Here is a 17,304-nt window from a genome sequence, read left to right on the forward strand (position 1 = left end):
AGCGTGTGTTATGGTAGTGGATTTCACATCACAGTCGATTCTGACTCACGGAAACTATCCTTCCCACTCACTTCCCGAGAAGTTCGCCGAAATAACAGCGGCTTCCTTGATCATATTCCACCTAACCCTCGGCGACACGCTAGTAGCAAAACTGCAATACGTTTAAAGTAATTAATACACACATATGTTCATTAAATGTGTTCAAATTCGAACCTGAAATGCAACACAGCAACAAGTCACATATGGACCATTGTTGACTATTTTGGGTAATATTTAAATCATTTTTGTTACATATTAAACAGTCGTGAAGCCTTTATGTTTAATATAGCCTATTGTGAAATTAAAGGAATATTCTTAAGAAACGGTCTCTGAGGGTTAAACTAACAAAGAAACTAGCTAAGGATAAAAAAAATAAGGAAAAACGTTTTATAAATATGACTACATATTATATATATAATGAAATAAAATATATATAATATATATTTAAGTAATGAAAAAATAAACCATCAAATATATATCTATAACAATAATGCTAATTTACTGTAAATTAAAAAATAAGCATTTAAAATATTATTACCTGTTATAATATTATACTACTACATAACTATCACTATTTTATAGAATGGAATTGATATGGAAAAATCTAATTCCTGAGAAGTGAAATTAAATAAGGGTTCAGAGCAAGTGTAAGAAAAGACACAAGACAGTATTTATGACGTACTTTATTAAGACCATTTTACATGATTAAGGAGTGTTTGATTAGTCCGCAGATGGCTTATGGTAGATAAGCCGTTTCTGATTAAAGTTCACAGGAACATGGAAATAAAGTAAAATTACAGCTCAGAGAATTGAGAAACAGTTCAGGAGTTGTCTCCCACGTATTGGCTTGAGGGGAGCAGTGGACATGTCTGTGCTCATACTAACAGGAGAAGAAAGGACTGCTCTCTTTCTCTCTGGTTTGAACACAGATTCCTGGAGTAAGGCAGATTACCTCCAGTACACATGTACAGAACCACAAACTACACCTGAGCAAAGCAACCAAACCATGAGACTTCCAGAGGTAGAGCCACGTCCTTCATTTCATTCTGTAACATGAACGCGAGTCAGCCGAGCTGCTGATATCAGTAGTGTGTAACAGGAAAAATGTTACGGAGACCCTCATAAAAGAGGCGTTTCTCTGATGCCAGAGAAACAGGACTGGAATGAACAAGACTGAGGAATTCCTGTGGTTGTGATCCAAAACACATGGAAAGCAAAAAGGAGCGACTTCCACAGCGGAGTCGCTTGGTCGTCCGAAAATATAAGGAAAGATCTGAAAGCAAGAATTCCCACTTCCTTTACAGTACTAATGAAACCCACTCTGCATCGGTAAACAACATTAAAAGCTATACAAAGGCATTGTCCATTACACAAACCTGTACGTTACTGGACATTTTTTTTTTAACCTACGTCTTTTTAGAATTATTCTGAATAACTTAAGTCCTGCCTAAAAGTGCAAATTCTTTAAAAGATGCATTTTCAGATTGGGCTATGGCAATGGAATGGGACATTCTGACCAGTAATCCTGTGCAAAGATATGTAAGAGACAAAAAACAAAAAGTACCCCAAAAAAAACAACAACAAAAAAAAAAAAGAATTTTTGCTATTTTGTGGTCAAAGGCCTTTTGAATAGTTCTGGTCTCTGCATCAACATTCTTTTTGCTTTAAAACCCCTCTAAGGCTTTTTTTTTAATAACAATGCATAAAGAAAAAATAAAACCACAATAATGAGATTTTTTTTAGGGTCTTCAGTGAACTTCAATAATGGAAAGGAGGATTGCTGAAATGTCAGGTCCCTTTAAGACGTGGTCCATTATTGTTGAATCAAATTGATGGAAATAAAACAGAAAGGTAATTAATCACAGTAATAGTAAAACCGTTTCAAAGAAAGGAAGTTAATGCTTGAACAGTGTTAAATTGAGTAGAATGACAGGGAAGAGGTCACTTGTTGTCTTTCACGGAGTCCTTTCGTTTAGCCCTGAAACGGCATTATGGCCGATATCCTGACCCTTGACCTGAAGAGGAGGGCAAGGACACGGCCAGCCAAGGCAACTCTTTCTTGTAAACACTCACGGGGACAGAAATGGAGCCTAACTGCAAATTAAAGAGGCAGCGTAGAGGTTTATGGGTGAGTGGATGTTTCTATCATGTGAGGATGTGTGTGAGATGTTTGGGTAACAGTCTGAGCGTTTGGCAGGGGTGGCCCGTGTGGACTAGGACTTCTGCTCCGCTGCTGCCGGGGATGGGGGCGTGCTGTCTGGCTTGATGATCTGGTATGTGATGAGGTACTCTGGGTAGGCCTGTAAAACACAAAGAGTTGGAAATGAACTGGATATCTACTATCTGAAAAAATGTGTTTGTTTTGGCAGTAGTTAAATATCTGAGCTCTCTCACCTGTTCCCCTCGGTAGATGACGTATTCGGCGTAGGCTAACCCGTTGACGCTGGGTCGGCCGATGACGGAATGGTGCCCTGGAGGAGCGTGGGCCATCTTCATGGCACTGAACTGCAAGAAGGATTTACCCAGAGTCACCCGGCAAAACAGCATCTGCCTGCGAAAAACAAAAACAAAATAAAATAAATAATAAAATATATATAAATAACAATAAAAAAAGAATACATGTATTAGGGCTGTCAACGTTAACGCATGCGATTAATAAAGAAAATTTTAATGCGTTTTTTTTTTTACGCAAATTAATCGTTTGACCCCAACTTCTTCCCGTCATCGCAGCACAGAAGGTTATCTATCATTGTGTGATGAGGGTACAGCACCAGTGTTGCCAGGGTACAGTCGCGGGAAAAATTACAGAGCCGTGGGTTGCGGTTTTTTGGGCTACTTTTTTAATGTACTGCGGCCGCCCCAAAGTGTATATAGACAAAAAAAAATTAAAATAGATCCTTTTACTAATATGTATTATACTTGAAATGTATACCTGGCAACTTAAGAACAGAGAGGCGGTCTTACACCATCAAGTATAATTTATAACAACAACAACGATGATAATATAATAATAATAATAATAATAATAATAGATTATTATACATTCAATACCACAACGTAATTTAAAATGACATAAATCTATATAATTTTACATAATTTGATTATATTTATATAATTTATAATTATGTATGTAATTATATATTTATAAATCACATGTATAATTTATAACAACAACAATAATAATTATTATTTAATTTTATTATTAGTTTTTAATATTATATACTTTTTATAAAACCTTTTTCTATTAAATTTTATATAATAGAATCAAAGTAGTAAAACATGTCTAAATGCTTTAGAAATCTTAAGTTTAAAAAATATCAAATCTTATGTGTAAATAAATTATTACATAGAATGAATTACTTTTAATAATTCATGCAATAATATTTAACAATTTTACTGAATATTAGTGAGTGTAATTAATATTAATGCATTTCAGTGCAATAAACAACACTTGATGTCCAATATTACATCTGCGTCCTGAAGCTTAACTAGATTGAGAAGCACTGGATTACAGGATCCACAGCACCATCAGCTGGTCATGTACGGTCACTGCGCCTGTTTTTCATTCATATCAGAGCTAGTCTAGGATCTTAAAGGGGAAGAATCAGATGTGTATGTACCTGTGACAGATGTAACAGGAGCGGTCTTTATGTGTGGGGCAGCCTGTCCCTCCGCCGATGCCGTACACGTACTGGTTGCTTTTAGAGGAGTTCTCTGCAAAGTAGATCCCTGCTCCAAACATCCCCCCGATGTAAGCGTGCCTCTCATCAAACCCTTTATGAATGATGGCGTTGATGAACGGTGACCCTGGAGATAAGGAGAAAAAGGAAACTGATCATCCTTACGTAAAAAGCGGAAAATTGGAATTACATTCTTTGAAAGAAGCTTTTGAGTTCGACATGGAGAAAAAAAAGCTTCTTTTGTAGCTTGAACTTTCCCAAATAGCACTTCTGATAGGTCATTCATCTCGTGATAGTACCGTGAAAGAGCATGCGCTCGTTGTGGTGGTTGTGGTTCTCATCTGCGATCTCCTTCTGCCTGTGTGCGTACCGCTCCCTCAGTTTCTTGTTCACCACCTTCTGAATCTGTACCAACATTCAATCAGCACATACAGGATCAACAAACATTCACACTATTAACTAGTCAAAGATATTTAGTATTAATGTAAATCAAATTAGAAGTTCACACTCACCTTCAGGATGTTGTATCTGTTGAAAACACCCCCAGCATTACCACCATCCCTGTGCTCTCTGATCGTACTTTGCAGCTGTAAAACAAAAAAATTATTCTTCATTAAGTCGTTACAAAATATTTAAGAACAGTAGCCCTTCAATAGGGTAACATGTTAAATGACGTTATAAATTACAGACTTAAATTTTATCACAAAGTAAAATTATATAAAAAAATAAGTAAAATAATAAAACAAGACTAAAAATAAGTTATATAAGACTATAAAAAGTTATAACTTAAATACTAAAATATAATAGGATTAATTAAATACAACAAATCAGTTATAATTTTAAGTGCATTTTTTAAGAAAAAAAATACGCAAAATGAAATAAAGTAATAAAATAAGACTACATATAATTTAAATACAAAAATAAGATAATAGTAAAATAAGACAAATCAGTTATAATTAGGTTAAGTTTAAATTTTTAAATGCACACTAAAGTAAAATAAGATCACAAATAATTGATATAAGAACAAATTAAAAAATAAATAAAATACAAAATGAAAAAAATAATAAGACTACATATAAGTTATACAGTCATGGCCAAAAATATCAGCACCCTTGGTAAATATGATCCAAGGCGGCTATGAAAATGAATCTGCATTGTTAATCCTTTTGATCTTTTATTTTAAAAATTCACAAAAATCTAACCTTTCATTGGATAATAACAATTTAAAATGGGGGGAAATATCATTATGAAATCAATGTTTTTCTCTAATACACATTGGCCACAATTAACGGCACCCTTTTATTCAATACTGTTTGAAACCTCCATTTGCCAGTTTAACAGCTCTAAATGTTCTCCTATAATGCCTGATGAGGTTAGAGAACACCTGACAAGAGATCAGAGACCATTCCTTCATCCAGAATCACTCCAGACCCTTTAGATTCTCAGCTCCATGTTGCTGCTTCTCCTCTTCAGTTCACCACTCATTTTCTACAGGGTTCAGGTCAGAGGACTGGAATGGCCAGCAGAAGCTTGGTTTTGTGCTCAGTGACCCATTTTTGTGTTGTTTTTGAGGTTTGTGTTTGGATTATTGTACGGTTGGAAGATCCAAACATGGCCCATTATAAGATTTCTAACAGAGTCAGTCACTTACTGATTTTTTATCTGTTGGTATTTGATAGAATCCATGATGCCATGTGTCTAAACAAGATGTCCAGGACCTCCTGCAGATATTTAGGTCCACAACATCAAAAATACAGCAGTAGATTTCATTGTACATATGAGGTACTTTTTATCCCTGTGTTCACCAAACCCATCTTGAGTGTTTGCTGCTAAAAAGCTCATTTTTTAGTTTCATCTGATCATAGAAGCCAGTGCCATTTGAAGTCCCAGTCGTGTCTGATAACTGAATATGCTGGAGTTTGTTTTTGGATGAGCTAGGAGAATTTTTCTTGAAACCCTCCCAAACAACATGTGGTGGTGTAGGTGCTGTTTGACAATTTTTTTTTTTTAAAGGTTTTCTGACCCTGAGACTCAACTATTTTCTGCAATTCTCCAGCTGTGATCCTTGGAGTGTCTTTAGCCACTCAAACTCTCCTTCTCACCGTGCATTAGGACGATATAGACACACGTCCTCTTCCAGGCAGTTTCGTAACATTTTATGTTGATTGGAAATTCTTAATTATTTCCCTGATGGTTTTCACTGCTCTAGCTCTTTTCTTAAAGCCACTTCACTAATTTGTGAAGCTCAATTATCTTTTGCTGCACATCAGAAATATATTCTTTGGTTTTTCTCATTGTGATGGATGATTAAGGGAATTTGGGCTTTGTTTTCCCTCCTATTTATATATCCCTGGAGTGCTCAAAATCGTGAATATGAATGGGAATATACTTCAGAGATATTTTACTCATAAGAATTTCTAGGGGTGCCAATAATTGTGTCCAACATGTATTTGAGAAAAACATTTATTTCATAATGCTATTTCCCCCCATTTTAAATTCTTATTATCCAATGAAAGGTTAGATTGTGATTTTTGTTTTTTTTTAATAAAAGATCAAAAGGATTAACAATGCAGAATAATTTTCACAGCCTTCTTAGATCATTTAGCAAGAGTGCCGATATTTTTGGCCATGACTGTATAACACTAAGTTATAACTTTTCACATAATAAAATATAACATGAGACTACAAATAAGTTAAATAAGACTATAAATAAGTTATAACTTATGACACACTAATATGAAACAAGACTACAAATAAGTTAACTTTCATCACACACTAAAATAACAATAAAGTTACATAAAACTTTAAGTTATAACTATTACTGCACACTAACACTACAAATCATATTCCTTACAAAAAACTATATGATAAAGAAAAAAAAAATTTAACTGTTGAAAGTTGTTAATGCATGTGTCTAAATTTTTCTCATTTATAGCTCCACCACAAAAATATATATTTAATTAAATAAAAATAAAGCCTTAAAATCTCTATACAAACTATTCAATTGTCTAGATGGACTAGTTGTCCATCAAGCCCATCACTAACAGGTCTTATGTATCATTTAGCTGTTACCAAACGTATTATCTTAGCACAAATGAAATACTGTGCTGGACCAATTAGCTGTCAGAAACTGAACCATCCATTTTGGAATCATATGGTTTTATAATATGATCAGGTGATTTGGAGTCCCCTCTCACCTCCTCCTCTACCGACTGAAACTCTTTGTCATCAGGGGCCAGGTCGATCAGCACCGTGCCCTGACTCGCACAGTGGAATGTCAGGTATGGGTTGGCACCTGTAATGAAAGCACACCAACACACAGAACTATAAAGAACCTCAGTGTGCTGCGGTTTGTTTAGTCATGAACAGATGGTGTTTGAGATAGATGCTGGAGTTGAACGCTTCTGGACTGACCTTGTTGACCGCCCAGCAGCCTCTCAATGCCTTTGATGAGTTTGTGCCTGTGGCCGTACGCGTTGATGCCGATCTCCTTGAGCTCCTCGTGCCCCATGTCAGCCAGCACATCCAGCGTAATCTAACACAACAGATGAACACCAATCAGAATTAGGGAAGCCATAGTAGTCTGGAGGCACAACCAATCACAAGATAAAGTTGTAATGAAACATGGCATGATTCATTTGAAGGCCAATTTCGACTCGGCTAATTCAAAAACAGCCAACAGTGCAATTTTTTATTTTCTCAGCTTGTTGCAATGTGAAACTTCCTCCTACTGAGAAGATAAACTCTTAGAGCGGCAGGAGGCTTGGATGGATATTATCGCGCGTGACTCATAACACACAGAATGATTATTACTGAATACGCCTCCTACACGCAACACGCACACAAAAGCAAACACGCAGATGGCGATTCGCACATGTTAGACTACAACACAGGGAGCCCTTTGAGCCAGCGTGTGTCTTACAGAGAGCATTAATGTTTGGTCACACTTGAACGAAGTATGTGAAACCATTTTGGACCTTGATGAATATGGACGAAGGGATAGGTCATCACTTTTTTGTTTGTAAACTCTAAAATAAAAACATAAGACGTTTAATAAGTTAAAATATAGGAACGTGCAGGTCAGCAAAATACAAAACATGCCACCGAGTTTGAAGTCAGTACATTTGTTTATTTATTTATTTATTCTTGAAATTAATATTTTATTCAGCAATGACTAAAAAGACATGTATAATATTAAAAGACTTCTATTTCAAATAAATTCATTTTCTATTCATCAAAGAAACTTGAAAAATAAATATCACTTTTTCCACAAATATATTAATAACGGTTTTCAACATTGATAAACATTGATAAGAAATGTTTATTAAGCACCAAATCAGCATATTAGATTGATTTCTGAAGGATCATGTGACACTGAAGACTGAAAAATTCAGCTTTGCCACAGGCATCACATATTAAAATGGAAAAACATAATATTTGAAAGTTACTAAATATTATACTAAATTGTATGTTATATAACACTATATTTGTAATTGTGTGTTATAACACTATTTTAATTGTATTTTTATTGTAAACTGTATATATTTTAAACAGTAATATTTCAGTTTTTACTGTATTTTTGATCAAATAAATGCAGCCTTGGTGAGCATAAGAGACTTCTTTAAAAAAAAAAAAAAATCTTACTTTTAAACCTTTGAACAGTAGTGCATTAAATGGAAGTGAATGAAACACAAAATGTGACCGTCCCATCGTCCGTTGACTCTGCATCAGGCTGTGTAATCTCAAACTCTCACACTCCAGTTCCAAGGCCCACTTATTGGCAATGCATCACATCTATGATAGGTCTGTCAAAGGACATTAGCCCAGGAGCTTCCAACTGCTCTCTTTCTCTTTCTCAGAAAGCACTGTGCACATCAATCGATGGGGCTCGCAGGACCAGCCATTATGTCCGCGAAGGTGTGATGGTCGCAGCGGGAAAGGTTTCATTTATTTCTACTTTTCTTTTTCTCTCTCTTTAACTCTCTTGGCAAAGTTTTCATTTGTGCCAATGCTGAGAAGGAACTGCAGCAGATTTACAACAGACTAGTGGAAAACCTTAAAAAAAAAAAACTACTAGACGGCATGTTAATAAAGTCTTAATTATGTTCAGTACAGTATTCAAGTAGAATAAGTAAAACCTTAGTTAACGTATGCATATATATAACATATGTGTGTGTCTGTAACTATAAGTATTAAGTTTTAACAGTTTTAATTATCATTCTAATTATATGAAATAGAAAAGTCCACACTAGAATTTTAACGATAACTGCAAAGAGCAGCAAATTTGCTAGAATCGTTTGTGGATTCTGCAACCTTTTTTTTTTTTTAGCTGATGGACAATAAAATGTCTAAAGGAAGTGGAAATGAAGCAGACATCTTACAGACATCTAAAAGAGACAAATATTCACATACCGCTCTTCTGACGGCACTTGTAAAGCGAGAAGACGTCTCTAAACTGCTCTGAGGTTAAAACCAGACACGTATTATGACGACATTGGTGCGTGTATGAGATCTGTGAGCACGTCCTCAATCTCATTTGCACTCAGTCTTTCACACGTCTCTGAAAAACTGTTGCCTCTTCATGCTCCATCTCCCGTAGGCACAGCGAGGCAGAATAAGATGGAGAGTGAGCAGACGAGTGAGTCACTGTGAGACAGATGAATGCGTCTTACTAAAGCCACAATCAGAACTGATTTCAGCCCCTCACATCAAGCGCTCTTCCCAGCTGGTGGCCGCCAAGACCATTTCTGTTCATCTATGTGCAAATGAGCGGCGGGTCTGGCACAGTATGCCAATCGCATCCCACGGGCTCGCCCTCGTGGAGACGAAGCTGAGAAGAAGGAAAGCCGGAGGAACAAGTAAGTTCGGAGCTCAGTGTGAGCGAGCGGCATGACCGTATTAATCAAAAGAAGGGGCGCAGAGGTCAGCCCCGTTACCCAGGATCTCTCTCACACCTATAAAGATCGAGAGACGCTGGTAATCTCACAGCGTCCGGCTGAAGAGGAGCTGGCTGGAAATGATAGAGCCAAGGTGCTGAGAGAGAGAGAGAGTATATTGAAAGGAGATAATTACGAGGCCACAGATGTCATCGCATTTACATAACGTTGACTAGAAGGACCTGGAGTTCTCTACAGGAAACAACGGCAGGCCTCTCTACACAGGACAGCTGGCAATTTAATGTGTGGAGTGGAACTGATGAGATTGAGATGATTGAGATTGATTTGATCCTAGGAAGTGACCTTACCTGTTCCCGCTCAAAAATATCCCGCAAATGCTCCAAACCCAAACTCTTCAGGAACTGACTGATGTTCATATCCAGAATTGTAACTAGAGAGAAAAAATACATCATGATTCATATTACTATTATCCTACATTCAGGGCATAATTAAATTTAAAGGATGCAACTAAATGTCATTTTACTACCTTATTAATCTGGAAATAGTTTTTTTTTAGATTAATGTGATAAGACATAATGCTATTTCATGTCATGCACTCTATTGTCCTCCAAAACAATTTTCAAACTGAAGAATATAAATACAAATAGAAAAGACTATAAAACAATACATAAAATAAGTTTATACTCTGTGTGCTATAAACTGCATAAAGCTTTTCACATACACACACACACACACACACACAATTCTGTCAGAAAATGCAACACTTCTCTCAGAAAATTGTTCCAATTGCAAATGTTTTGGTATTCATGTGCTTATTGTTTTTGTTTGCACTGCAACAACAAAAAAAACAGGGAAGAAAAGTTGATAAAATTTCACACAGAACTCAAAAAATGGACTGTACAAAATTATTGGCACCTTGTCAAAATTGTAAGAAATAATTGCTTTTCAAGCATGTGACGCTCCTGTAATTTGTATTTAGACACACCTGTGGCAAGTAATCACACTTGCAACCAGTTAAAATGGAGAAAAGTTGACAACCTTTGTGTTGTGTGTCACACTGAGCATGGAGAAAAGAAAGAAGTGTAAAGAGTTGTCTGTGGATTTGAGAGAAAAAAATTGTGGAAAAACATGGACAATCTCAAGGCTACAAGTCCATCTTCAGAGATCTTAATGTTCCTGTGTCCACTGTGTGCAATATCATCAAGAGGTTTACAGCCCATGGCACTGTAGCCAACCTCCCTGGACGTGGACGGAAGAGCAAAATGAATGAAAAATTACAATGAAGGATTGTTTGAATGGTGGATAAAGAACCCCGATTAACTTCCAAACAAATTCAAGCTGATCTGCAGACACAGGGTACAACAGTGTCAGCTCGCACTATCCGTCGCCATCTGAATGAAAAGGGACACTATGGTAGCAGACCCAGGAGGACACCACTGCTGACACAAAGGCATAAAAAAGCAAGACTGGAGTTTGCCAAAACATATGTGACAAAACCACAATCCTTCTGGGAGAACGTACTGTGGACAGATGAGACAAAAGTAGAGCTTTTTGGTAAAGGACATCATGACACTGTTTACAGAAAGAAATGAGGCCTTCAAAGAAAAGAACACAGTCCCTACAGTCAAACATGGTGGAGGTTCAAAGATGTTTTGGGGTTGCTTTGCTGCATCTTGCACTGGATGCATTGACCGTGTAAACCAGGCATCCTCAAATCTGGCCCACTCCTGCAGAGTTTAGCTCTAACCCTAATCATACACACCTGAGCATGCTAATCAGAGTCTTCAAGATCATTAGAAAATCACAGGTATGTGAGTTTGATCAGGGTTGGAGCTAAACTCTGCAGCAGATTGGCCCTCCAGGGAAAGATTTGAGGAACCCTGGTGTAAACCATATCATGAAATCTGATGATTACCAAAGAATTTTGGGGCGCAACATAGTGGCCAGTGTCAGAAAGCTGCGTCTCCACTAGAGGTCATGGGTCTTCCAGCAGGACAATGACCCGAAACACACTTCAAAAATCACTCAGAAATGGTTACAAACAAAGCGCTGGAGAGTTCTGAAATGGCCAGCAATGAGTCCAGATCTGAATCCCATAGAACACCTGTGGAGAGATCTCAAACCAGCAGCTGGAAGAAAGGCATCCTTCAAATCTGAATGACCTGGAGCAGTTTGCAAAAGAAGAGTGGTCCACAATTCCAGTAGAGAGGTGTAAGAAACTCATTCATGGTTACAGGAAGCGATTGATTTCAGTTATTTTTTCCAAATATTAAGTTAAGGGTGCCAATAATTTTGTCCAGTGCATTTTTTTGGGTTCTGTGTGGAATTGTATCAGATTTGACTTTTCTTCTGTTTTTTTGTGTTCCAATGCAAACAAAAAAACTAAATGTGTGAGTACCAAAACATTTGCAAGTGCAACAATTTTCTGAGAGAAGGGTTGCATTTTCTGACAGAATTGCAAGGGTGCCGATATTTTTGGCCAATATTATTCATTAATATATAATTAATGCATTAAAACTACTTTTACAATGCATTATACATAAAGGCTTTAAGTAAAGTGTTAATGACATTTTTTCCAAGTTTTAACTATTAACAGGATCTGCCTAAGTATTGTTACTATAATTTCTGTTTCTTATAAATGTAAGAGACTGATATAATTTATGATCCCAATACAGTTACTGTTCTTAAAAATGTTGTTAGCATTCCAACTTGTATCATTTCTCAAAACCATTCTAAACTCATTTTTTATATTCTACAATAGATTTGATAAAAAATTAAATGGGTGTTGCAGCCCTACTTGCAATAAAAACTTATGTAAAATAATATTAAGACACATCACATGATCTACTCACTTTCTCCCTCCTTCCTCTCTGATGCAGTAGCCCCATCAGCAGGGCCTGAGGCTCCAGGTACGGCCAGCTCTGTCAGGGGCCCGGCCAGATTGTCTATGCTGCTGGCGGCGGACAGACAGGAAGGGGTAGATGTTGGAGAGATGACAGAGGTGCTGACTACTGTAGCCTGGGGTTTGAAACAACTAGGCAACGCTTCAGGGGGCATGGCATCAATCAGCAGTGCCCGGATATCATCAGCCTGGAAATCAATAGAAAAAAAGTAAACAAAGAAAAAAAAAATTCTGTAGTAGTATAAGAATTGTGTGTCTGATCAATTTTAAATACGAGACTAATGTAATATTCATGTTAGAGTACCACGCCACATGGGCGAGAGGATAAATTAGAAAGTAGTTGTACACAGCATTAGTTTGGCTTCTTGGTCTAGAATTGGACAATAAAAGCTGAGAACAGCTGTGTCATTAGCACCTGGCATGAACACGGCCACTGGAGCCCAATTACTAAAGGTTACGGGAAGATTTACCATTTGCTTCGCACAAGCCTGAACACAGGGGACACAGGTTTAAACACCTCAGCTTATGTGTTTAGAAGATAAATGTCCCAATTTCCCCGAAAAGTCTATGCCACCTGAACCATATGAGACCTTACAGCCAGAACAAACAGTCTTGCAGAGCATGAAACTTTTATAGAAGTTGGGTTTAAAATGGGGAATGTCTATATATTCAAATCTGTAACTGTTAAATAAATGACAGTATACAAATGTGGGCTTGAATGTATATAAATGTGAATCCTTCCGAGAGGTATGTGTTTATTACCGTCGCCAAGTCCAGTGGTGTCTGGCCCTCTTGGTTCTTCATGGTGGGGTCGGCTCCGTGGGCCAGCAGCAGAGCGCAGAGCTGCGTGCGGCCCTTCTGCGCAGCCTCATGGAGGGGTGTGAAGGCCCATTTATCAGTGGCATTTACACAGGTGTTATACTTGATCAGCAGGGCCGCAATGTCCACATGCTGGAAAGGAAGACAGAGGCTTATTACTGACAAAATTATTCTACAACCAACAATCTTTAAAGCCTGGATGTTAATTAAAAAGAAGCATAGCTCTTTCTGTAGCAGATCTGCTTGGTGTAAAAGATTCAGACTTCAGATGCTAATTGTCACCATCAATTCTTTATAGTGGTCCATACAACTCGTCTAAAGCCATTCGATAGCTTTGTGTGAACATGTGAACAACAAACCAAAACGCAAGTTGCTATTCACCGAAAATACTGACATTTGCCCTAGCTCTACTTGGCAAGTGAATAAGAAATAGTAGCAATGTTCCATTTGTGAATCAAATGACTCTTTTGAGTGAATCAAATGCACATAATTGCACATAAAATATACATGAAATAGTAGCAATGTTCCATTTGTGAATCAAATGACTCTTTTGAGTGAATCAAATGACTGATTCTTTTGAATTAATAAAATTATTATTATTTTTTTTTTTTCCTCAATGAATTGGATGATAAAATCAGATTAAATGTTATGTTCATGATTTGGGCTAATACAATTCTCAATTTCAGTCAGTACTGAATTTTGAATTGGCTTTTATTTTAAAAAAGTAAAATGAAAACTGAATATCCAGTTTAATTTTTTGTAATTTTTTTATGTGCTTTTGTCATTTTTATGAGTTTGTTTTAAGAAACATACATTTTCAAAGTACTAATATATTTCATTTTTGTTTTATTTTATTTTTATTTTTATTTTTATTATAGTAATTTTAGTATTTGAGTTAGTTGCCAAAGCAACAGTTCTCATTTTTTTTAATTAATTTTTTTCATCTAATATCCTTTATTATTATTATTATTATTATTTCTATTAACAAAAATGTTTTAATAGTTTTGGTTAACAATAACAACACAAAGCATGACACCATGAGGAGGCATAAATAATGACAAATTGTCCATTTTTAGATAGACTGTCTCTTTAAAAGGCATATGAGAAATATTTTTCATTAGCAATGGAGAGCGCAGGGCAAAACAAGCTTGGTTTCTGGCCAACTCTTGAGTTGTAGTGCACAGTGTGCGGCTGAGATATCCTGAGCCGTCCTCCCATCAGCAGCAGTGACTGTATGGAACTGCGATCAGCTGGCTGTGTTTGCTGAGCACTGACAGCCTCTACACAAACAGGCCGCATATGAACAGAGGGAGGCACACTCAAGGTCAGCCAGCATCGGCTGGCCGCCAGCTCTCCTCTAGCCAATCAGCAAAGCTTGGGCAACCTGCCACTCCGGTCACAGCCAATCAGAATCTCACAGCTCCCATCACAGAGGTCCTGTTTCTTGGACGGCAACAGAGAGTGTATGAGAGTATGGTCGAGGGCCGGAGTCTGGCTAGTTCTGTTCCAACATGTTTATGTAACTGCAATCTGCTCCTATCCATCTGCATGGTCTAATCACATCCCTGTAGACCTCCACAGGGCAGAGACGCTGATAAATACCTCCAACTACCATCACCTGAAATGGGTTTCCCTGAATTCGCTTGATTTGATTTCCAGAAAGAGTCAAATCCTGTACTAGAAGTGTTCTATGCCACGTGGATTAAAGCTCATCTGGGTTGCGGCTTGCAAACGACATCCTCTCGGCATCTGGGTTGTTCACGAGTGGAAATGCAAGTGATACCACCTGAAAGAATCATGAGCCGCAGCGACGCATTAAAAGTGCATAAGCCAAGGTTCTGTTGGCAGAACAAATACAGATGTCCAAACACTTTTTGCATACAGTCACACACTGATTTTCACAGGAAGTGAAAACAAAGTACATTATCAAAGCACTGAGGGGTTCAGGTGAAGGTTTACACTTGTTCTGAGCGGGAAAAAAGCCCTACGTTTCGTTTTCAGAAGCAAATACATGGATTATTCAGGGTCTACATCTGTTTGTGTGTGTCTGAGGTACCCACTGCACAGTTTCCTGCCAGACCTGACATGACACCGGAGGCATGACATGTGTTGGCTTAACAGATGTCTGCATGTAGTCCCAGTCTCAATGAAATATTCCTCCTTTTAATCAGCAATTGCACTCACCCCGTATGAGGCCGCGTTGTGGAGGGGAATAAGGCCACCTTTGTCCTGCGCATTGACATCCGCCCCATGCTCAAGTAAATACTCCGCTACCTCCAGATTGTTATAGCCAGCTGTGGAGAAAAGGATGCAGAGAAATGTAAATCCATCTGCCCACGAACCATCTGATATCAAACACAAGCACCAATCCGTATTACACATACGGTTCAGAGTGTTTTTGAAACTTTGAAAACTGAAAAGAAAAAAAAAAAGAAGCGTTTTTCCACTGCAGCGCACCACAACTGAAGCTATTGTACGATAATAAAGTAACTACATTGAGGAGATCCTTTAATAATAGCCATAAATTATAAAGTGGTTATCAGGAGTGTGCAATCGAGAATTATTACAAACTTGAACACCGTGAAATTAATTTACATGAGGGTGAGGATCACATTTACATCTAAATGATAATGAATCTACATGGAACTCAACCCAAACCCCAAATCATCTTTTTTCAGGCAGATTTACAGAACAGAAAGTGTTTGTGCACAAGTCGAAGGTCTATCTATCTATCTATCTATCACCTGCATGCATGCATGTATGTATATATATGTGTGTGTATGTGTGTGTGTGTGTGTGTGTGTATGTATGTATATATATATATATATGTGTGTGTGTGTGTGTGTGTGTGTGTGTATATGTGTGTGTGTGTGTGTGTGTGTGTGTGTGTGTGTGGTAGCACTTTACAATAAGGTTCATTAGTTAACAACATTAGTTAACAAACTAAGAATGAACAATACTTCTGCAGCATTTATTAATCTTAGTTAATGTTAATTTCAGCATTTACTAATGCATTATTAAAATCACAAGTTGTGTTTGTTATCATTAGTTAATGCACTGTGAACGAACATGAACTAACAATGAATAACTGTATTTTCATTAACGTTAACAAAAACTAAATACTGTAGCAAATGTACTGTTCATTGTTTGTTCATGTTAGTTAATATAGTAACTAATGTTAACAAATGGCACCTTATTGTAAAGTGTTACCGTGTGTGTGTGTGTGTGTGTATATACACATAAATATACACACACACACATATGGTTCCATGCATACATGTGTAAAAAGCTAAATGGAACTATTAAAAACAATGACAATTAACAAAGCACATACAATTATTTACAAAAAAGGAAATTATAAACATAACTTAATTCAAAATATGAGTAAATACTAATAGTATGCAAGTAGTAAAATCACTACAACCAAAACCAAAATAAAAATAGATAATTCAAAATATATAAAGAACACAAAAACTTAAAAGACAAACACAAAAGAAATGACAAACTAAAATGTAAATGACAACAGAAAATAATAATACATAAAAAGCTAATTTAAAATATTAGTAAATACTCCAAAAGTATACAACTATAACTAAAATAACGCTGTTACAGCCATTTATGATCTGATTCATAATTTTTCCCATCAATTTATTAATGGTTCCCAAAATCAGATTGCTAATCTTGGGTGCATTACATTGCCACAGCTTCTATGTAGGTATCACCATCTCAGTGAAATGTCATCCATTTCCCTTTTCAAAACTTAATTAAACTCAATTAATTAAACTCTCTTTAGCCAGTGTTACTGAAATCTTACTCCTCGTTACTCCTTGTAATCGCAATTATATTTATTGCTCGGTGCAAAGTGGAAGCTAAGCACAGATGTGTTTTTTTTTTGGTCGCTCCAGCTGAGCTAGAAGACACTCAATCTGGCACTCAACCTTTGGCATTGAACAAGCTGTCTCTGACC

The 17,304-nt window shown here is 36.9% G+C and overlaps 1 protein-coding gene across 7 annotated transcripts in view; it reads right to left on the reverse strand.

Moving 5' to 3' along the window:
- Positions 1-706: 706 nt before the first annotated feature.
- The window catches only part of tnksa (tankyrase, TRF1-interacting ankyrin-related ADP-ribose polymerase a), a 105,328-nt gene continuing 88,730 nt past the window's right edge, over positions 707-17,304 (reverse strand). For all 7 annotated transcript variants that reach the window (XM_058757513.1, XM_058757511.1, XM_058757512.1 and 4 more), the window contains 11 exons: positions 15,522-15,631; positions 13,281-13,469; positions 12,469-12,706; positions 9,964-10,046; positions 7,134-7,254; positions 6,917-7,014; positions 4,232-4,306; positions 4,019-4,124; positions 3,660-3,846; positions 2,434-2,590; positions 707-2,339 (listed from right to left, as the gene is read on the reverse strand). In XM_058757513.1, coding sequence (XP_058613496.1) covers positions 2,253-2,339; positions 2,434-2,590; positions 3,660-3,846; positions 4,019-4,124; positions 4,232-4,306; positions 6,917-7,014; positions 7,134-7,254; positions 9,964-10,046; positions 12,469-12,706; positions 13,281-13,469; positions 15,522-15,631 — 1,451 coding nt within the window. In that variant the 3' untranslated portion in view covers positions 707-2,252. The remainder of the gene's footprint in view (positions 2,340-2,433; positions 2,591-3,659; positions 3,847-4,018; positions 4,125-4,231; positions 4,307-6,916; positions 7,015-7,133; positions 7,255-9,963; positions 10,047-12,468; positions 12,707-13,280; positions 13,470-15,521; positions 15,632-17,304) is intronic.

This window comes from Onychostoma macrolepis, chromosome 21 (assembly GCF_012432095.1).
Source record: "Onychostoma macrolepis isolate SWU-2019 chromosome 21, ASM1243209v1, whole genome shotgun sequence".
NCBI classification, from domain to species: domain Eukaryota; kingdom Metazoa; phylum Chordata; class Actinopteri; order Cypriniformes; family Cyprinidae; genus Onychostoma; species Onychostoma macrolepis.